Source organism: Wyeomyia smithii, chromosome 2 (genome assembly GCF_029784165.1).
Source record: "Wyeomyia smithii strain HCP4-BCI-WySm-NY-G18 chromosome 2, ASM2978416v1, whole genome shotgun sequence".
Taxonomy (NCBI): domain Eukaryota; kingdom Metazoa; phylum Arthropoda; class Insecta; order Diptera; family Culicidae; genus Wyeomyia; species Wyeomyia smithii.
In genome coordinates this window covers 51,659,075-51,680,692 of record NC_073695.1, presented here as the reverse complement: position 1 = coordinate 51,680,692, position 21,618 = coordinate 51,659,075, and the positions used below count along the sequence as shown (strand labels likewise).

The 21,618-nt window shown below is 41.0% G+C and overlaps 5 protein-coding genes across 5 annotated transcripts; 4 read left to right on the top strand and 1 right to left on the bottom strand.

Annotated features, from left to right (window-relative positions):
- The first annotated feature begins 4,345 nt into the window (after positions 1-4,345).
- Positions 4,346-4,905, top strand: LOC129725279 (uncharacterized). The gene is made up of 2 exons (XM_055680879.1): positions 4,346-4,476; positions 4,536-4,905. Exons 1-2 carry the CDS (start codon positions 4,465-4,467, stop codon positions 4,767-4,769), a joined length of 246 nt encoding a protein of 81 aa, XP_055536854.1. The 5' UTR covers positions 4,346-4,464; the 3' UTR covers positions 4,770-4,905.
- Positions 4,906-8,154: 3,249 nt separating this feature from the next.
- LOC129719616 (uncharacterized protein K02A2.6-like) lies at positions 8,155-8,607 on the top strand. The gene has a single exon (XM_055671006.1). The coding sequence runs from the start codon at positions 8,155-8,157 to the stop codon at positions 8,605-8,607; it is 453 nt and encodes a 150-aa protein (XP_055526981.1).
- A 183-nt stretch (positions 8,608-8,790) lies between these two features.
- Positions 8,791-10,663, top strand: LOC129719615 (uncharacterized protein K02A2.6-like). Its single transcript, XM_055671005.1, has 3 exons — positions 8,791-9,620; positions 9,752-10,482; positions 10,551-10,663. Exons 1-3 carry the CDS (start codon positions 8,791-8,793, stop codon positions 10,661-10,663), a joined length of 1,674 nt encoding a protein of 557 aa, XP_055526980.1.
- Positions 10,664-12,611: 1,948 nt separating this feature from the next.
- On the bottom strand, positions 12,612-13,296 carry LOC129724499 (cuticle protein 12.5-like). Its single transcript, XM_055679452.1, has 2 exons — positions 13,170-13,296; positions 12,612-13,102 (listed from the first exon to the last, which is right to left on the bottom strand). Exons 1-2 carry the CDS (start codon positions 13,293-13,295, stop codon positions 12,776-12,778), a joined length of 453 nt encoding a protein of 150 aa, XP_055535427.1. The 5' UTR covers position 13,296; the 3' UTR covers positions 12,612-12,775.
- Positions 13,297-15,200: 1,904 nt separating this feature from the next.
- LOC129723275 (vitelline membrane protein Vm26Ab-like) lies at positions 15,201-15,905 on the top strand. The gene is made up of 2 exons (XM_055677395.1): positions 15,201-15,268; positions 15,327-15,905. Exons 1-2 carry the CDS (start codon positions 15,254-15,256, stop codon positions 15,777-15,779), a joined length of 468 nt encoding a protein of 155 aa, XP_055533370.1. The 5' UTR covers positions 15,201-15,253; the 3' UTR covers positions 15,780-15,905.
- Positions 15,906-21,618: the final 5,713 nt, after the last annotated feature.

Here is a 21,618-nt window from a genome sequence, read left to right as displayed (position 1 = left end):
GAGCTCGAAACGAGTAGATGGCGTATTATTGCAGTTGATCTTCGAGCAAAACTGGCATTACGTAATAGTTTGATCGAGCATTTTTTGGCTCGAAAGTGATAAAAAATTGTCGATAAGTTGAACACGTTCGTTTGTACCTAAGTTTGTTGACTCAAACATAAATAATTTCACTGAACATCTGTGGAGCGGAAAAACATTAATTTGGTAGGATCCACTAGCGAGTAGATTCAAAGTAGGGGATAACTTTAACGGAGCAGGAATTGTACTAGTGCAGTTTGGAGGGAAATATTGTACCTAAAATAGGTTTGAGTGCTCCCCGCCTTATCTTGAAATGTTGACGAAACCATGAAAAAATATTTCTTTTGCATCAGAAAATAACTAACTTTGTTTCATTTAATGTAAGCCTAATACTCATATCTTATTGTTTACGTCTTTGTATATCCCTATAACCATTTTCATCACTAGAAGAATCGTAAAAAAAACATTCAAAAAATTCAAACATTCAAAGATTAATATTTTGTTTTAAGGACAAATCTTATTATAAACGTGAAAAATAGCAATCTCTAGGGGCAATACACAGTTGATATATGGCAAAATATTTCCAATATTAGATATTACAAAGTATTTATCTTTGCATTATTAGGCGTCGGTGTGTTGTCAATGTGTCGGATAAACGATAAATATCAAAATTTATCAACTGATATCGTATAATATTACCAAAATATATTCCAAGAAAATAAAGTTGTCCAGCCCCTAGACAAATCTGACATTTATTTTCGAGTCGATGTTTGCTCGAAATAAACTGCAATAAAATTGGGGTGTCGAAAATAATACGCAATACCAACTTCACCTCGAAACGAGTTTGATTTCTCTCGATTCGAGTTACTCGAAGCGAAATGCGCAATGTCACCCCTGTTTATCAACAGCTTAATGCTGTGAAGGTAGCTTAATTCATTTGGAATGTGGTCATGCTGCATGTAGTGATCAACTAAAGATTCGGTATCCCTTGATTTTAAGTAACGGTTTGTTAACAACGATTAATCAATTAATCAGAAGCAAAACCACGTCAAATGAACTGAAAACATGCAAAGAATTAATAGACTATTTTTGATTTAAATGAAACTTCGCACATGTCTCTGACTCAGCCACGGAAATGGCATCGCTGTTAGCTACCATACATTTGACGCGTTACCAACATCACTGGCACTGGCACCCGAAAAATGGACAGTTTACCCTTTTCTTATGCTGATTCGGGCAAAACAGCTAAATATTGACTGTTATTATTGTTGCATTTCGGATAATTTAAGTCAATTTGGCGTCGTACACAAATTACGTAACGCTAAAAGCCCGGATTTTAAACCCCCGCCTCTCTATGCAACGATAAGTAACGTTCAATATGATTCCCCTTTCCCCTCTAAAACAACGTAACGCTTAACCCCCAAAAAATTTCGATTTCGAAGGGAAATCACAGTTACGTAACTGTTTTAACTACCATCCTTACGTAACTGTTTCAACTACCATCCTCCCCCATATGTCACAATTAGTAACGCAAACTCAACCCTAATCCCCCCCCCCCTTCAATGCGTTACGTAATTTGTGTATGACGCCTTTTCGCAATGTTATGCATATTATTAAAGTTATATATTTTTTTTTTTTTTACTTTCGCTTATTTACCGTCGGTCTAGTTCCGCCACTGTTGTGGCCAATCACCGACGCCCAGGGAGACGACTCCACACCCAGGACCCTAACTCACGACCCGTTTATTAACGGACCGGCGCCAACGGCTTTACTTCCTCATGCGATGGAAGGCGTGATCCCAGAGATTTTTCGCCACAGAAAATCTCCCGGTGTCGGCTAGGATTGAATCTAGACCAGTTGGATTGGTTGTGAGTGGATCACGCCACCTCACAACCATCGACACCTATGTCGGCGGTGGGATTCGAACCCAGGCGTCGAGCGTGGTTGGCGGAGACGTTACCAACCACACTAGGCCCCCGCTCATTAAAGTTATATATGATAGTTAGTATTTTATAGTTTGTTTGAAGATGAAGTGAAGTAAATTTTGGTGGCAGATAAACTGGTTTTCGGATGGATGGTACAAAAATACATGTTCGTTATGCCAGAGAACTACCGTGCTAGTCTCTCGGACTCAGCAAACTGAGTATTTTCCGCGGGGGAGCTGCTAAATTTTTCATTGAAATAAAATAATCAATTTATGCATGCTTTGCTTACTTCTAGAGCCGCTTTGACAAAGAATGAAATATTCTATCAGATACATTTTTAACTTACTCGAAATACAATGTGAAATGGAAATTACGAGAAGCATTAGATTGAAAACAAGAACATCATATCAAGAAGACTAGCATCTCTGGATCGATTCCATACAAATGGCAAGCGTCAAATCAAATCAAATGTTTTTGTCAAAAAGCAACACCTGTTATCAGTAAAAGCGGAGTTTGAGCAGAGTCTATGTTTATAATAAAAGTCCCGCAAAGATCAAACCAAAGGAACCAAATCAGTTTCAAGCGAGAGTACACATCGAGCAATGTAAATAAACAAGGTGATAATGTTAGGAGTGAATGAAAAGTGTTGTAATTAAGCGTAATAAAGAATATGTGTTTTTCCGAAGTTTTACTTACACATTTCAATCCAACATTAAACCTGTACACTGGTTCACTCAAATTTAACAAAACTTTACCGGTGTAATCTTTCAAAACTGTGAACCTTGTGAAAAATTTCGCTTATGCATGGTGAAAAACAGAACTGTATAGTTCTTGGCAACAAACGGCACAATAACTGTGTTGCCGAAACGAAAGATTTTTTTCTTCGCGCGACTCTATATACACATAGACTCTGAGTTTGAGGCGTTCTAATAAATCTTGCATTCAACAATGATCATTTGAATCAAGTTCTGTGCAAGCTATTTCGCACTAGCATGCAATCGATTTTGCCTTCATTCCGTACATAGTGTTTGGCCGATGAGCCCTTTGCGTTCACGTTGCGTTGGTATTACAGCCGAAAATCGTTGGTTGGAGCACAACTGCCACCCAACTAGCGAATCGTGGATGAATTGACAATTGGGCAAATTTTTCAGAGGGGAGCGCCGATTGTTTGTTTTCTTCCTGCTTTGGAAAATTTCCCAATTTCATTGCGGTGAAACTATGCCAAAGAAAATGAACATTGCTCATCTGTCTTGCTGCTGTAGTAAATATTTTATGTATTTGGTCAATACTTTTTCATACAAAAAATCCAACGTGAAGTAAAATGATAAAGCGCAAGCACATCACTCTGCTTCTTGCCTAAAAGATGGAGGATCGCTACGCTGGATATTTCCGGTGAAGGCGTTGAAGAAACAAAAGAACAAACAACCGAACAGTAAACCTCTAAATTACACACAAAATGTTGTAAATTTATAACATGTACTTTTCAAATTACGCGATTGATTATGCCAGAGATGATCTGCATGAAAAGTCCAGTTAATAGCGCTGAGAAACAAACTTATTAGTGCTGAATGAATTAAGCGTAATAACTAAACATGTTTACAAATTTTTTACAACAATAAATAATATAATTTTATTTTAGTAATATTTTTTCTCACTTTTCGGACCCCTGAAATGCATTTGAATGACGTTGAATTCTTACATAAGAGTGCTTTTTAGTTGGGTGACAGCCCAACTAGCGAACACCCAACTAACGAACCTCCAACTAACGAACATCCAACGAGCGAATCATCACTGTACCACATACATATAACGTGAAACTAAAATTTGATCCTTATTAACATATTTAACGTAAAAAACTGTTGTGAAATTGGTTATAAAATTTGCTTAGTTGAAATACTTTAACAAAAACGAAGCTCAATTTCGTTGTTTCGTGCATATTATTATGCACCTGCCCTGAGATCTGTTCTATAAAAATCACATTATTCGTTCTTCAATGTATTTCAACTATCCTCCTACTCCTTTGGCTATGAATGACACCAGAAGCTCACAACTAATACTGTTATGTGCACCTTGAAGCAATTTTACGACGTTCGCATTGAAACTAACAGACAGCTGACCTAGTGGTCAAATTGGTATTTTACATCAGCTTTTAGACGATGCAATGCGGCCTGTTCGGTGCATAATTAATTTACTTACTATTTTTGTATTCAATGCCACACGACGCGCACGCAAAAACCGTTGCGCAGGAACAAAAGCGTCGTCGGTTGACGTCGTCGGCGCGGCAGTGTCCTTTGCGAGGAGTCACGTTTCGTCAAATGTTGTGGACAATTAATTTAAAAAAATAAGTCCTTCAAAATTTTGTTTCCCCCGCAGACGAAAATACTTACGATCGTTGAAGTTTACGTGAGAATCAAGAACGATGATTCCAGTATAAAAAGGAATCAATGTCTAATTGCCAGTATCAGTTTCATCCTTTCAGTTAACCATTGATTACAGTATTGTTAATCGCCGCTAAAACAAAATGTTCAAGATTGTAAGTTCTAAACCAGCCGTTAGGATCTCAATAATAATAATTGAATTTTCGTTTTCTAGATCTGTCTTCTGGTTGTGGTTGTTGTTGCCACGGTATCCGGCGACCCTCAACCAAATTTTGTGGCCTATAGTGCACCACTGATTGCAGCGGCCCCAGCAGCTGCCGTTTACGAGCGGACATATCATGGAAACATCGCACCTCTGGCGGCTTATGCCGCAGCTCCCTACATTGCTGCCCCATTGGCTTATTCCGCTCCTTATGTGGCGGCACCAGCTCCAGTCCTTCTGAAGTAAACAACTGCAATCCAGTTACCCTGTACATACGATCCTGTGTTAGTCCTCATACCAATAGATCAGTGATATCTCTTTTCTGATATCGCCATACATAGTTATTTATTTCATCGAAATACAAATATGCCTGCAATCTGAATTTCATGTTTATTTTATTTTGTCATTTTTCATGTGAACAACAAATCCTGTCTTCAATAACTGCTCTATGATACAAAATATGCCTCAAAGATTAAAAAAATGTTATTCTAACATATTTTCTAATATGTTTAGTCCCGATATTTCTAGGCTCTCTGGACGCTATGAGGAATATTTAAACATTCAATGGTATATCGCGGTGTAAAGCACCGAACTAGTATTTTAAATTTTTATTCAAATTTTTCGGCTGTTATGTTTCTTTAAAATTTCAATATTTAATATAGTTTACTGCATGAATGCTAATAATTTGTGATAGCTATTGTTTAGTATTATGGTTTTATGCTCTTGTTTTGTTTTATTTTAATGTTCTGCCATTTTCTTTTTCAAATATCGGTTTTTTATCATTTTGTATTGCACACCAACTTCAACTCATAGCAAATTTGTTCATTCCACTAGCTCACTTTTCTTTATTTCTCGGTAGATTTGCCCTGACGCACAGTGGTTCGCCCATAGGCCAAAATCAGAAAAAAAGTTTTTTTGTTTTCTGGTTCTTATTGATTTAATGGATCGGGTATAAACCTGAGAATGCAGAAAATCTTTATTTTGTTGGCCTATTTTATGAACAGTTTACTTTTGAGTACGAGATAAGGGAAAGTGTTCGACACTTGCAAAATCAACTTAAACGAGGTGTTTTTTATATTGTGTACATATCCGAATCAGTAGAACAAATTCAGTTGCTTCATCTGATTATTTTCATCATGAGCCTTCAGGAAACAGGTTTGTTTTGCTATTGCGGTGTTGTTTGGGTAGGTATGTGCTGAACTGTAATCATAATTAGTCGTAAGAGGGAACGTAGTAATGAAGTCAGTTAGCACCACTCATACTTAATTTCATGTAAACTTTTAAATGTGTTCCACGCGAGATACTATCACCAAATTACCACCAAACGAAAGACTCAGGACTTAAAAAAGATTTGTTACAGGTTCCAGCTGCATATATTTGGCCACACACACTCATTGTATACTAATATTCATCATAAATACTTAAACTACTAAAAAACCCCCCTGAATGAAAAAAAAATCTACACATTGATATGAAGTGATTTGCTGTTGAATCTTCCCTACAAGTCAAACATTTTAATGTGAATTGCCGATCCTTGAATCCAATGAAAACAAAGCACAGCGAAATCAATACCAAGTTACCATTAAACGGGGTGAAATTGATCAACTTTTATAACTGTTGGGAGGACCACCCTACGAACCAACAGTGCACCACTTGAACGCCGGTGGACTCATCCTCTGACACATCCGGTAAGAGTGATGACGTCTACCAAGGAACAAGCACAATATCGGTTTGAAGACATCTACGAGTCGCAGATAGTACAATCCACGCCGCGTTTCACCTATGTACCTTTTTAATTAAATAAATATTTTTAGTATATATGTTGTGTAAACCATCAGCTATTTATTATAACAAAGTGGCGACGACTTTTAGCCGGTTGCGCGAAAAACAGTTTTTCCGTCAGTAGTCAGTTTATCGACCGACCAATTTTCCGCGTGGCGAAAGTGAGAAGTGAGGTTAGCATTATGCCGGATCCAGTACCACAAGTACAGCAGCCGAATCAGATGCTGATACAAATCCTTCAACAGCAGCAGCAGTTGATGGCGCAATTCACCCAGCAGGTTTCTGCTACTCAGCTGGCCATTCAGGGGAAGTCAAGGGACGAAACCATTTTGGATTCGCTTTCCAGCAACATCAACGAGTTCGCCTACGATCCAAAGCAGGGCTGTACCTTTGACTCTTGGTATGCGCGATATGAAGACTTGTTCGACAAAGACGCCGAAAAACTGGATGATGCGGCAAAAGTCCGGTTATTGATGAGGAAATTGAATCCGCAGGCACATGAACGGTTTACCAGTTCTATTCTGCCTAAACTGTCGAAGGAACTAACCTTCAGGTAAACAATTGCGAAATTGAAAACGATTTTCGGATCCCCAGTTTCTGTGTTTCATCGCCGTTATTTGTGCCTTCAGACGGCAAAGGATGATTCCGATGATCTTGTGTCGTATTCGTGCAAAGTGAATAAGGCGTATGTGGATTTTAAGTTGCGAGACCTATCAGAAGATTAGTTTAAATGTCTCATATTTGTGTGCGGTTTGAAATCATCTCGAGATTCAGAAATTCGCATGAGGTTAATAAACAAACTAATAGAGACAGAAGACATCTCTCTGGAAAAAGTAGTGGAAGATTGTAAAACGTTACTGAACCTGAAGCAGGACAACAGTCTTGTTGAAAAGCGGCAAACAAGGTGGCGGGGGTGCAGTTAACAACAATCAACCCAAAACCCCATGTTGGTCGTGGGGGGGCATGCATTTTTATGCATATTGCCCATTTCGTGAACATCTGTGTCGGGAGTGTAAGAAGAAAGGCCATAGAGAAGGATATTGTGCTTGTTTTTCGTCCGGCAACACCAGTGGCAGTAGCAAAAAGAAAAAGAAGAAGTACGGAGGGAAGAACAAAGATGTGAAGATAGTGTCGGTAAAGAATATTAGTCAGTAGAGAAAGTTTGCCGAAATTGAAATCAACAAGGTTCCAGTGCGATTGCAGATCGACTCTGCGTCGGATATTACAATCATCTCCTACGAATGTTGGCGGCAAATCGGACAACCTCAAGGAACAGCACCCTCCTGCAACGCTAAATCTGCGTCTGGGGGTTCACTTGAGCTGGCCCTGGAATTTTGGTGTGATGTAAACATCGGCGGAAAAACGAAGAAAGGTTTGTGTCGTGTGGCTTCACCCAATCGCAATCTTAACATTCTGGGTTCCGACTGGCTTGAGCTTTTCGGGTTATGGGACGTTCCTATTAGTTCGTTCTGTAACAAAGTTAACAGTCAACAGGCCCGTACGGATGAATCTCTGCAAGCGCAGTTCCCAAAAGTTTTCTCAGATGAAATGGGACTCTGCTCGAAGACAAAAGTTCGACTGACACTCAAAGGAGATCTCAAGCCAGTATACCGTGCAAAACGTCCAGTTGCATACAGTGTTCAAGGCGTGGAAGAAGACGAACTTCAGCGATTTGCAGAATTTGGGATTTCTCCAACCAGTCGATCACTCAGATTGGGCAGCACCGATTGTCGTTGTGCGCAAACCAAACGGTAGAGTCCGAATTTGTGCCGATTTTTCAACAGGCCTCAACGATGTTTTGGAGTCGAATCAGTGTCCGCTTCCCCTACCAGAAGACATCTTTACCAAAATGGCCGGATGTAAGGTTTTCAGTCATATTGACCTCTCCGACGCCTACCTTCCAGTGGAGGTGGACCCTCGGGATCAACCTCTCCTGACAGTCAATACTCACAGGGGACTTTTCCGTTATACTCGTCTCACGCCTGGTATCAAGTCAGCTCCGGGTGCTTTCCAGCAGATGATGGACGCAGTGGTGAGTGGCATTAGAAGAGCTTGTGGTTATTTGGATGACTTGTTAGTTGGTGGCCGGACGAAAGAAGATCATGACAAAAACCTAAAACAAGTGCTTAAACATCTGAAAGAATACGGATTTACAGTGCGAATAGGGAAGTGTAAGTTCAACATGCAAGAAGTGGAATACTTAGAGCAAATTTTGGATGGTGATGGCATCAGACCCGATCCGGGCAAAACGTCAGCTATCGCTTCCATTCCACCGCCTCAAGATGTGCCTTCACTCCGTTAATACCTCGGAGCAGTTAGTTATTATGTAAAGTACATTCCGGAAATGCGAAAGCTACGGTTCCCGATGGATCAATTGTTGAAGTCAGGAGCAAAGTGGATTTGGTCGGAAGCATGTCAGCGATCATTTAACCGATTCCGTGAAATTCTACAGTCACCGTTGGCGCTTACACATTATAATCCCAGCATGGAGATCATAGTGTCAGCGGATGCGTCAAATTACGGAATTGGAGCGCGCATTGCCCACAAGCTGCCAGATGGATCAGTGAAGCCGATATCATATGCATCAAAGAGTCTTACGCAAGCCGAGTTTAACTACAGTCAAATCGAGAAAGAGGGGTTGGCGTTGATCTTCGCAGTAACACGGTTCCATCGTATGATTTTCGGACGACATTTTGTTTTGGAAACGGATCACAAGCCTTTGCTAGCCATTTTTGGCTCAAAAAAAGGCATTCCCGTGTATACAGCCAACAGGCTCCAGCGATGGGCGTTAACTCTGCTGTTGTATGACTTCAATATCAAGTATGTCAGTACAGACAGTTTTGGCTATGCAGATGTTTTGTCCCGTCTGATCAACACCCACGTCCGTTCAAACGAAGATTACGTCATAGCATCGATCGAGCTGGAGGATACCATGGAGTACATCGTCAAGCAGTCAGTTGAAGCTCTTCCAGTTACGTTCAAAATGATTCAATCTGGAACTAAGTCGGATGCAATGCTGAAGCAGGTGAAGCAGTTCGTCCAAACAGCTTGGCCGTCAAGTCAGTCAAAAATCAGCGATTCACTTTTACAGCAGTTCTATCAACGACGGGAGAGTCTTTCAATTGTTGTCGATTGTCTCATCTACGGAGATCGACTGGTGATTCCAGCGAAATTCCGTGACCGAGTTCTACGTCTTCTACACAAGGGGCACCCAGGAGTAGAAAGGATGCGGTCTGTAGCACGTAGCTACGTCTATTGGCCAGGAATCGAAGAGCAAATCAGTCAGTGTGTTCGTTCGTGCGCCAATGTTCGAGGGTAGCCAAGACCAACTCTAAAACCAACCTGGAATCTTGGCCATCACCAAAAAAGCCTTGGCAGCGAATACATGCAGATTATGCTGGACCGGTTAATGGCAATTATTACTTGATTGTTGTCGACGCTTTCAGCAAATGGTCAGAAGTCGTCGCTACCAAGCACATCACAACATCTGCAACTGTGGCCATGTTCCGGGAAATCTTCGCCAGAAACGGATTTCCGGAGACTTTGGTTATGGACAACGGTACGCAGTTCACAAGCGAAAAATTCGAAGCCTTCTGCAGCAACCGGGGCGTCCTGCATCTGAAGACACCACCATACCATCCGCAGTCGAACGGACTCGCCGAGAGATTCGTCGACACACTTAAGCGAGGACTTCGGAAAATCACAGCGGGGGGAGAGGCCCTCGACGAAGCAATCGACACTCTTCTTCTGTGCTACCGCTCCACTCCATGTCGTAGCGCACCTGAAGGGAAGTCGCCTGCGGAACTACTACTGGGCAGAAACTTACGAACAGGAATGGATCTACTGAAACCGCCAACTTTGTTCTACAAGCAAACCGATTCCAAGCAGGAAGATCAGTTCAACCGGAAGCATGGCACAAAAGCAAGGAATTACGATGCCAAAGATCTGGTTTGGGCTAAAGTACACCGAAACAACACCTGGTCATGGGAACCCGGTCGAGTTCTTGAAAGAATTGGTCGAGTTATCTACAACGTGTGGCTACCTGCGAAGCATGATCTCGAGAGGTCCCATGCGAATCAACTGAAGAAGCGGTATGGATCAGAAAAACCAAGAGCACCAGTAACACAGCAGACTTCCCAAATTCTGTTAAACATACTACTGGAGTCCTGCGGTCTAAGTAAGTCCTCAACTACTGAACCAGAAGGATCCATGTCAGTCAATCCAGGGTCAGCCCAATCATCACAGCCAATGGAAGTTCCTCACCAAACACCCACAAGATCACCAAGAACTATAACTCAGCAGCCACCGAGCCAGCTTCGCCAGTCTTCGAGAGTCAGAAGACCACCCGTGAGGTATGAGCCGTATCATCTCTTCTAAGAGGGGGAGGTGTTGGGAGGACCACCCTACGAACCAACAGTGCACCACTTGAACGCCGGTGAACTCATCCTCTGACACATTCGGTAAGAGTGATGACGTCTACCGAGGAAGTGAGCTGTCAGTCGAGACCACAGAAAAGACATCTACGAGTCGCAGATAGTACAATCCACGCCGCATTTCACCTATGTACCTTTTTAATTGAATAAATATTTTTAGTATATATGTTGTGTAAACCATCAGCTATTTATTACAACAATAACAATTCCCAAATAACTAGCTTCATGTACCTTTTACCCGAAATAGTATAATTTTAAAACAATTACTGTACTATTTCTATCGTCTCCTTCATGAATTAAATTCGATAAGGTACTATGAGGTAAATTGGAGTGAAATTGATCACCATTGAAATCCGTACGTGATTTTGGCAATGTGTTTTTTTTTTCGATATCCTAGAGATAAATGATGATTTCTGTACTGAAAAATATCATTTACAGCTAGTTTGGAAACAAAAATAACGATATTTCAGGTTAAAATTTGTTTATTTGATCGTCGTTAGACCGATTTCAATTCGGTTTGTTGCAAAAGCTCAAAAACTAGCTCTGGAAATAAAAACTTTGTGGTTTCCTGCGAATTCATTAGTATTCCAGTATTATCAGAATTCATCAGTATGATCATTGTTGAAAATTACATTTTTTGAGCTTTTATTAAACTTTACTCACTTCTCCAAATTTAACGTAATTAACCCTCAAAAAAAATGTATTGAATTTACTTAAAGTAATCTTAGACTTTAAGTAAATTCAATACATTTTTTTTGTTATTTGGAAACTTGTTTGATCAAATTTGATTGAGTTTTGACTGAGTTAGAAGAATTTTTCGAAAATATGAAAAATTGCACCGGGCATGCAAGGGTTAACTTTGACAGGTATGTGAATCATGCAAAAGTTGCGTATAAGGACACGTTAACATTGCCTAGTGTTGAAAAAGCAATATCTTTTGATTAGTATTTTTTATTACGAATTTTCAGGTGATCAATTTCACCCCCCTGATCAATTTCACCCCATTCCACGGTACTTCGTTTTCAATTAGGGGCCGTCCACATTATACGTGGACACAAAAATCATCAATTTAGACCCCCCCCCGTCCCCCCTCGTGGAGAAGCGTGGACATTTGCCTAACCTCCTCTTTGTCCTGTAGTTTTGTTTAGTGAATAAACAAAAATAATTTCAAAATCAGCCTAAAACCACCTAGACTATTAAAGCCATGAATGAAAAGAATCCCATCAAAATTTATCATAAGAGAGCCGAGAAATGCACTAAATAAACAGAGAAGGAGAAACCAAACGCCTTTAGAATTCAGAAGAAACCCAAAAAAATATAATCATAAATTATGGCACCTACTACAGAGGCAAGTTACTCGTCTGGCGGATTTTGGTATTGCAGATGGCGAATCGGCCGGAATTTGGACGAGTAGTTTGTCTGTCACTCAGCTGTCACCAGCCAAGGTTCACTCGCGTTCTCTAATATGTACAACATTTTGCTCGTCTCGTTTTCTGTAATAGGGGCTATGCTTTGAATGATTGAAAACAATTTTAAACGGCAGAAAACACAATAGATTTAAAAATCCTATTATTTTCAAGGGATGTGTATAAACCGGTTCACCGGAACTTGTTTCGGCTATAACCAACAAACCGACAACAACCAAGTTCAACAGTAACGTATAGAGATCTAATATCCCTCATTTGGTGGTTTCCGCCTTCAAAATGGTTCAGTGAGTTCGAGTAAATTTTTGGACAAATTTATGTGCCTGTTCCACCCGCGCTGGGTAATAAACAACATTTGAATGTCAGTTTCCAAACTTATCTATTCCTTGTAAAATAACAGCATTGACGATAAGCAACCCATAACCCATAGATAACAGAAGCGGGTGATCTAAAGCATTGATATGTATAAATTTATTTTTTCCGCAATAAGTTTAACAAACACTTTCATTACACTGATATTCACATCTCGAAACGGTATTCAATTGCACTTTTCATTACACTCCGGAGATCATCTCAGAGCAACTTTCAGAACTGTTGGACAAAATGTTGGCACTTACAGGACTAGTCGGGCAGCTAGGGGAGAAGCGTACGTCAGTGGAGCGGCAAATGGAGCTGCCCGAGCGGCGTATGCCAAAGGCGCAGCGTAGGCTGGCGCGGCAGCATAAGTTAGCGGAGCGCTGTAAGCTGCATAAGCTGGATTGATGACCTGAGAGTTGTAAGAGCTGACCACAGCGGAGTCTCCAACGTTGGCATATCCGGCTGTGTATGCAACGGCCGGAGCAGCAGCAGCTACCAGAGGAGCGGAGTAAGCAACGGGAGCACCAGCCAGCAGTCCTGGTTTGGCACTTACACTAGCGACGGCTAAAGTAGCAAGGAGCAGCTGTGGGATGATGGAGAAATGTAACAAATCGTCTAATTTTGTATTCAAAGCCCATTGATTCACTTACCAATTTGGCGAACATTTTGGAATTGGAGTTTGTTTTGTCTGGTGCACTTGTGTTGCTTGAAAGTGAAATTATCAACTGATGGTTAACAGTGCCCCAGGTGAACGTTTTTATACCAAAACGAAACATTTCGCTTCGTACATCCTTTTAGTGAAATTCGAAACGGTACAGTCAGCAATACGGGGACTTACAATCAGCTGCATTCGATTGAGTCGGGTGTGCACACAAAAAAATGTTGTTGCTGTCTTTGTTTAAAATCTGTTTACTAGAAATAAGTTAATAATTAAATTGAACTGGACGAACATATTTCTTGATGATGGATTACTAAGAATCCTTTATATTGTGTTTGTTCTCACAGATTAATTCAGTGTAACAGATATTTTTGCGTGTCCAATTACAGCTGATACGTTGATTTAGATATTCACACTGGTCATCGTAAATTACCGTTTAAACAGGTGAATGATTTCGCAGATTGTGTAATTCCAAATCAGGACGGCGTCGCAGCGTCAGTCGCAATGTTTAAAATTCATTGTGCTTCTTGCCGCAGACACGCGACTTTGGCCATGAGCAAAATACATGCGGAAATTCAGTGAAAGATCGATTAGGGAGAGAAGTTTGATGATGTCTGTTTGTTCTGCTTTAGATTCGTTGCACACAAACATAGAGTTAGAGTACTGCAGTTTATATACATATTTTTAAATATAAATGTACCTAACTCATCTTCAATATGCAACCACTAGTGCGACTCAGAGGTTTTTCGATTTTGTCACTGGTCATTCGACTCACTATCCGCCAGATTTAAACTGGGTTTAAATACGGTGATTATTCAGATTTTCTCACGTTTTTTCAAAACGTTCAAATCAAATAATCCTTAAAATGTATTAAATTCATTTGTAATCCTCCATTCAATTATCAATCATTAATGAAAACCAGATGGAATTTTCAAATATTTTTCAAAATAATTTACAATGCTATTAGAAAGTTACTATATTATAAATACCTGTTCATTCTTTGGAATAAAATAATTTCCATGAAACAAAACTAAAGTTCGTGGAAATATGACTCATTATATTACTGAATTAGTGCGTTGTTGAGCTTTGTTAGGGTGATGAAATGTTACTAAAATCATGTTATTTGCTGAATAGTTATCATATGATAAGCGAAGCTGAACTCGTGAACGTAATATTTCCGCACAAACATTTCACTTAGCTGGTAAAATCAAAGTGTTTGAGTTAGAGTTTCAATTCTGAAATTTACCGAAATAAAAGATTTCATTTTCAATAAATGTTACTGAAAAGATAAGGAAAACAGTAGAATCCATCATGCTGACTTACTGACAGTGTTAGCTTTGTTTAAAATTAATTACTAAGCAATTCTCATGATAAATTTTCATTCAAATCTAGTAATCTGCAGCCATCTGTTATTTAAAACAATTCAATCTGGTCAAAAACCAGACTCAGCCTCATGATATCTGATTAACATTCTACGCATAACCTTGAACTTCGTACACTGCCATACATAAGCTCGACTTCAATGGATCATAAAAATTTTCCCTAATCTAACCCAACGCGCATATCGTGGCTGACGGGTAGGCAATTCATATGCTCCGCATTTCACCTTCACTTATTGGTCAAGGCCGTGAAGTACGACTGACTACCGTGGACCGCAGTTCCAATAATTGGATTAGCCCACCATTCCGCGAGATAGGCTGGTGTGTTGTTACTAAGGTTTACCCGTAGCTTATCGTGCTCGTGATTTGAATATTAATCGTCCCAGCTGCGAAATGCAAAACACCAGCGACATGGCGATGATGGGCTCAGGCGGACAAGTGTGCAATGCAATTGAACTTTTTGGAGCCGCCTTTACCTCTGAATCAATGTCTAAATACACACGAAAATATTTCATGCTCGATTCTGACATGCAGCCGAGCGAAAATCGAATACTTCTATGCAGAGGGGATAGCTAGGCGTTCGCTGGTGACAAATTTTGTTTAATCATATAAAAGTTGGATACGATCGGTGAAGAATTATAGTTCAATTGTTCACTTTCAATCGTTAACAACGAATTCCAAAACTAAACATTTTAAAATGTTCACTAAACTGGTACGGCTGTTTGGACATAAAATTTTAACGCAATTTAATGAGAACTTCTTAATTCCAGATCTGCATTGCCGCCTTGGCCATCTCCTGTGTCTGCGCCAAGCCAGGATACGCTCCCCTTGCTTACTCCGCTCCAGTTGTGGCCGCTGCAGCACCAGCTTTCGTGACCGCGCAGAGCTCCCAGGTGGTTGCCCGTAACTACAACGGAATCGCTCCTTTGGCCTATACTGCTGCCGCTCCACTGGCCGCCGCCCCGTTGGCGTACACAGCACCCGTTGCCAAGGTTGCAGCTCCACTGGCTTACACGGCTGCCGCTGCTCCCCTAGCTTATACCGCTGCTCCTGTAGCCCGTGCCATCGCTTCGCCGTACGCCGCCTATCCCTATGCTGCCCCATATGCTGCTCCATATGCTGCTCCATATGCTGCTCCATATGCAGCTCCTTATGCAGCCCCATATGCTGCATACACCGCACCAGCGCTGTCCCCTTACCGGTATAGCCCATATGTGCTGTAAAGATGAATACTATCAACTAGAATGCAGCTCACTGGTGGAGCAGTTTAGTGAGCATCCTTTAATAACAAGACTTTTAACGTTATTGTTGACGTAGTTTGATAAGATCGAGAAATATAAATCACATTAAAAAGCATTCTCAGTGTTTTTCCTTTGTTGTTCTAAAATTTTACAATAGTTAAGGGAGTCTACCTTGTTCAAGTTTACCATTTTTGTGAAAGAACTAAACTTATAAACGTGTTAACCAACGACAAGTTCACAAGTGAAATATATGAAACGAGCCTTGGAGGTAAAGTAATATCTTCAGGATGTCAACAGCTAGGAATTGAGGAAATAAATAAAAAAGCTTAATCTGGAAACAACGGTCCGTTATCTAGCCGGAACTTCTCCAGTTCATTAAAGCACTCTAAAAGCAAACTTCTATCAATAATCGTAGCGCTAAGCTGAAAATTATTAAAAGGAAATAAGCAGTGTTCACATACAGTTAAAAGAGCATCTACACGCAAAAATTTGAAGAATCAAAAAGAGCCAAATGTGACGAGATTATTACTTACAGGGCCGGCGTTTCATGTGGGTAGTATGGGTAGTAGTACCCACTCGGAAAATATCCATGTGCGTACTTACCCACACGGAACTATCGGACAAAACCAAAAAAAAAAAGTACTGTTGCGAGCGACAGATTTTTTGATGGATATCGTTGAGCGAGAGGTTATAAATCTACAGTCTTATGTACAGTTCTAACGTAACTCTGAGAGAAGGATTACTTTTTTTATTTGTTTCATTTACGATAGAGTTCTGAATTTCATTTACGATACAGGGTGACAGAAAAGGGCGGTCACACAGGAAAATCTCAATATTTCAAAGAATAAGAAGAGAATCTGAATCTAGCTTTCATAGCTTTATTCAGTAACTCATAAAGATACTTCACTGGCGATATCTCGGAATTAAACCACCTTTCTCTGATCGAAACGTGTGCGCACGTGCTCCATCGGCATCTCGTCCCAGATTTTCGTGATAACTCGCTTGAATTGCTCCAAACTTGTTATTTTATAGTCGTTCAGCTTCGACATCATGTATCCCCACACGAAATAATCCAGTGGATTCAGATCCGGAGACGACGGAGGCCATTCATTCTTCGAAATGAAATCGGTCAAGTTTTCCTCACACCACGCCTGAACAACCTTTGCGGTGTGGGATGGGGCGCTATCTTGCTGGAAGCAGTAGTATTCGTCTTCAAACAATAGTTCAGCTTGAGGCAGAACATTTTTATTCAAAACCGTGTCCAGGTAGTACGCTGCGTTGATTTTGACCCCTTTATCGATAAAAATAAGAGGCAGTTTACCTCTCTTGCAAATGGCTCCCCAAACCATCACTGACGTCTTATTTTGGAACCGGGAAACGTTCAGCTTGTCCGCAGGAGCTTGCTGGAGGCTCACACTCCAAACTCGATCATTTCGGCGTTTGACTGTTTGCTCCAAAACGAACAGCTTCTCGTCCGAAAAAATAATCTCGTCATCTGCGCGCCAACCGAGCAACTCCCGCGACCGTTGGTACCTCTTGTATTTTGTAGCTTTGGTAACCCCATGAATCACCTGTTTTCGTACGGTGTAAGTTTTAAATCCTTGCGCAGAAGCAGGCGGATTAATTCTCGGTTCATTTTAAGGTTCCTGGCAAGCTTCCGTGCAGATTGGGCGGGATTCCGGCGAATCCGGGCTCGTATAATCTTTTTCAGCCTTGAAGTTCTCACAGACCTTGGTCGTCCAGATCGTGCCTTGTCCTCGGAGCCTCCGGTCTCTAGGTCTAGGTCTCTAGGTACACGAATTTCCGGTTGATTCCGAGCGATTTTAGGTGTTTGAATATGTGTCCGGGTTTATACCCTATTCAGCGATAACAGCTGCTCTTAACTCTGCCATGGCTCACAACTCAATGTAAACAAACTGTTAACCCTTTCATTTGACATATAGATGGCACCAGAGAGATGCAACGTGTAGGCTACAGGCGACCCCAAAAAAGTGTGACCGGACTTTTTTGTCACCGTGTAGAGTTCTATAGTTTTGGTTTCTCGTAAAAATTTTCCATGCCAAATTTGCGCTTAATCGGACTTTGCGAAGTAGAGTCTCAAAGCGGTCAAAGTTACAGTTCTTCGATCGATGAAAGAAATGTTCGAACTGGGAGTGTCTCTTGTGTGTTCTGGTGTAGCTCGAGTCTCCCAACGCAAAAGTTTCCATGTCCCTGAAATTTAATTTTTGTGTTTAAAACATTTTTATGAAATAACATCAGTTCCCGACATTTCATGCATTTCTAAGAGATTTGCTATTAAAAATCGATTTCTGAAACTTCAAGAACTACTCTTGTGCATTTTTAGGTTGGTCAAAATTGTAAGACTTTCACGACTGTAAGTGAAACCCTCTCAGAAGTTCGATTAAGCTCAAATTTTGTATGGGAACTTTTTTCGAGAAGACAAAATTGTTGAGCCCTAACGTTAGCATTAAAAAAAAATGCTCAGAAAAGACCGATTTTTCATGAGTTTACCTTTACACGCACTGACGAAACTACTCATGCAGCATCAATCATAGTAACCCATGAGACAGCAGGAATAAATTGACTCAAACTCTAATCATCATGGCGAAAACAGTTAAGCTACTTCATTCGAAAGTGTGCGCGATCAAAGAACGTTACCCGGTCGCGTCGAAAATAGAAATCGTACGGAAAAGGGACGCCGGTTACGCTTGTTCCGGTATCTAGAACATCTCGGCACTGCTGGACTACAATCAAAGCATCGAAAGAAAGACCGGTTCCAGACGGCCGACGACCCTAAGCGACAAGAAGCTACAAAGAATACTGAAAAGAAAAACCGAGGGGGAAGTGGCTACATCGCTGCGTACGCTTGATCGGGAGGTCGGTTCAACCGGCCAAACAGTGCAAAAGTACCTGGCGAACATGGACATCAGAAAGTGGAAGTCCCGTCCATTGGTCACGGAGTTGCTCGATGGTCGAGTCGATTTTTCCGGCGAATCGCGACTTGATGATGGTGGTCCACGCCAAGACCTATCTCACCCTGGATGACAACGATTGGCAGGGCACTCCATTTTTTAGTTTACCCACGAAGGAAGTGAAATTCATTGCACACACCAAGTTCCCAAATCGTTGGAGGAGATGGAGCGGCTGAAAATCGATGCGGTACCCAGATCGGCCAACTCACTCAACGTTCCCCAGCTGCATCCCATCCAGAGTTTCTGGATAAACCAGAAGCGTGAGACCTACCTCAACAATCTTGACGCGAAAATTTAGGAGGAATTGAAAGAACGAAAAAGAACTCAAAAACATGCCTACACGCATGTCCACCATGGCGAATGCTCCGGTAAACTCTCGGGAAGCCAATCGCAAGGGCGTGGAATTACTTTTGCAAATAAGCCTATATAATTGCCTTCCATGGGAAATTAATGGGAAACATTACTACTGAACGTAATTCGAAAATCTAATTTCTCTTAAACATTCCATTGGCACCTTATTGCTGATGCACTGTCGACTTTTCGTAAAATTTTGTTTAGGTATCAGAACGTAATCAAGAAATTCAAAAGAAATCTTCTTTTTCGCAAACGGTCAATTGGTTTTTGGCATCCCCTCTAGAACTAATAAAACAAGCAATCAGAAATACAGAAAAACGCGCATACGGATGCATGCATACGGAATTGTGGTTCATCGTCTGGGATAATTGAAATAAAATTCTTTCTGTTCTTATAAAAAACTAATATAAAATTTATAAATAATATATGATTCGCTTGGATATGAATTGCTTCTCTTGGGTTCATCAATGCGGCCAGAAACATTTGATATTGCACAAGTTTTTCTGTAGTCCGTACTTCATGTTGTTGGCATGTTTTTATGGTCTTTCTTCTGTTTATTTATCAGTTCCTCCTCAGTTTTCGTGACAAAATTGTGGGAGTAGATCTTACGCTTCAGGTTTATCAAGAAATTCTCCATGAGATGCAGCTGAGAGACGTTGGGCGGGTTCGGTGACTTGGGTACCACATCGATATTCAGCCGCTCCAGCTCCTCCAACGATCGCTTTAAGTAGTGGGTCGACCCCAGATCCGGCCAGAGCACCACGCCTTCGCTCTTAGGGCATCTTCAGCGGTGGTCCAAATCGTTGTTTTGTTCTATTTTTTCGGAACAAATTCTAATTCACTGCTGCACCGGTGGTGTAAATTTTGTTTTTTACCAGATCTAAATTGAAAAAAATTAAAACTGGTATACGTTTTGGTCTATTTTTGTCACTTTTTGGAACAAGAAATAGATCGTTCTAAAAACTCTTTGTACGCTACCAATAGGTGGGTGAAATGTCATATTTCAATTCAATACCTTATTTTTAGCTATTTCCATATATGCGTTTTGCGACTGTTGGAGAATAAACAAAACAAAGATTTTTTATGACAATTCACAATTCATTTTTGTGGCTTTACTGAAGAAGAAAATTAACAGTTTTGTTGTTTTTGCCTTCAAGGAAACCAGAAACCGACCAGCAAAAGGAGGAATTCTGGAAGACCATAATCGTGGGTTCAACTACTTGGTTTTCAACGAAAACGGAAGATGAACATCTACGCGATCAAATACTTTTCGCTATCATCCGAAGCCCTACTTGTAGCAGAAATTTTTCGATCATACCAATCCATCCTGAGAAATGTCATTGACGCTCGGGTCAACCAGTCAAATCCATAAAGTCTTGTGGATATAAAGTGTCTTGCCAAAGTAATCGTTTAATGTGCGTAAGAATTATCGAATTTCCGTTTGTTAAATGTTGAGCGCTTTTTACTATAACAAGTCTCATAAACTGATAGCATGGGGTATTGAATTGTTGACAGTGTGACAGATGTCAGCGGTTTAAAACAACAAGATATACAACACCGGTGCGGACAACGAAAAGTTGGTTTATATTAGCTGGTTCTATTCAGGTTTCGCTGGTGTAAATCTAGTATAAAGTTGTTTCAAAAATAGACCACCGCTGAAGATGCCCTTATGGTATTTCTTGATGAACGATGCAACTTTCGGTAGGAATTTCGTACTAGAAAGTTCCCCGTTCACGGCCAGTCTGGATCCACTTCTCGCTGATTGTCAGCTACAGCAGCACCTTCTTGGAGAACTTAGTGTGAGCAATGAACTTCATCTCGGAGCTCATTTCAATCGTGGGGAATGTACAATACAAAGCTTCGCCAGTTACTGCCATGCAGTGGGGTGAGGGTGAGGTAGGTCTCGTCATCCATCACCTCGCGATTCGCCGGGAAAATCGGCTTGACTAGTTTGTTCAGCCGCTGCCGCTGCGTCATTGCTTGCAGCTCCAAGACCAATGGACGGGACTGCCGCTTACTGACATGTATATCAATGTTTCTCAGATACTTTTTCACTGTTTGCGTTGCACCGACCTCCCGACCAAGCGCTCGCAACAAGCCACTTTTCCCTTGGTCTCCCTCTTCAGCATTCTTTGAAGCTTCTTGTCGCTCAGCGTCGTCAGACTTCCGGAACCGGGCTTTCTTTCGATGCTCTGATTGTTGTCCAATTGTGCCAAGATATTGTAGAGCCGAAACGGGCGATTCGGCGCCCATAAAGTGCAACATGATATCCGTTTTCGACGCGCCGCGAGGTACCATTCTTTGAACGCGCACACTTCAAAGCTGTTCCCGCCAACACGATTAAAGTTCGTTTCATATAGATGTCAATTTTTTTCTGCTGACTCATGGGTTACTATGATTGCTAATGGGGGATGCATAGGAAGTTTCGTCAGTGTTGTTAGCCTTGCTGCTCAGGGGTTGGGAGGAAATATGACGGATGGGGGAGTGAATGTAAG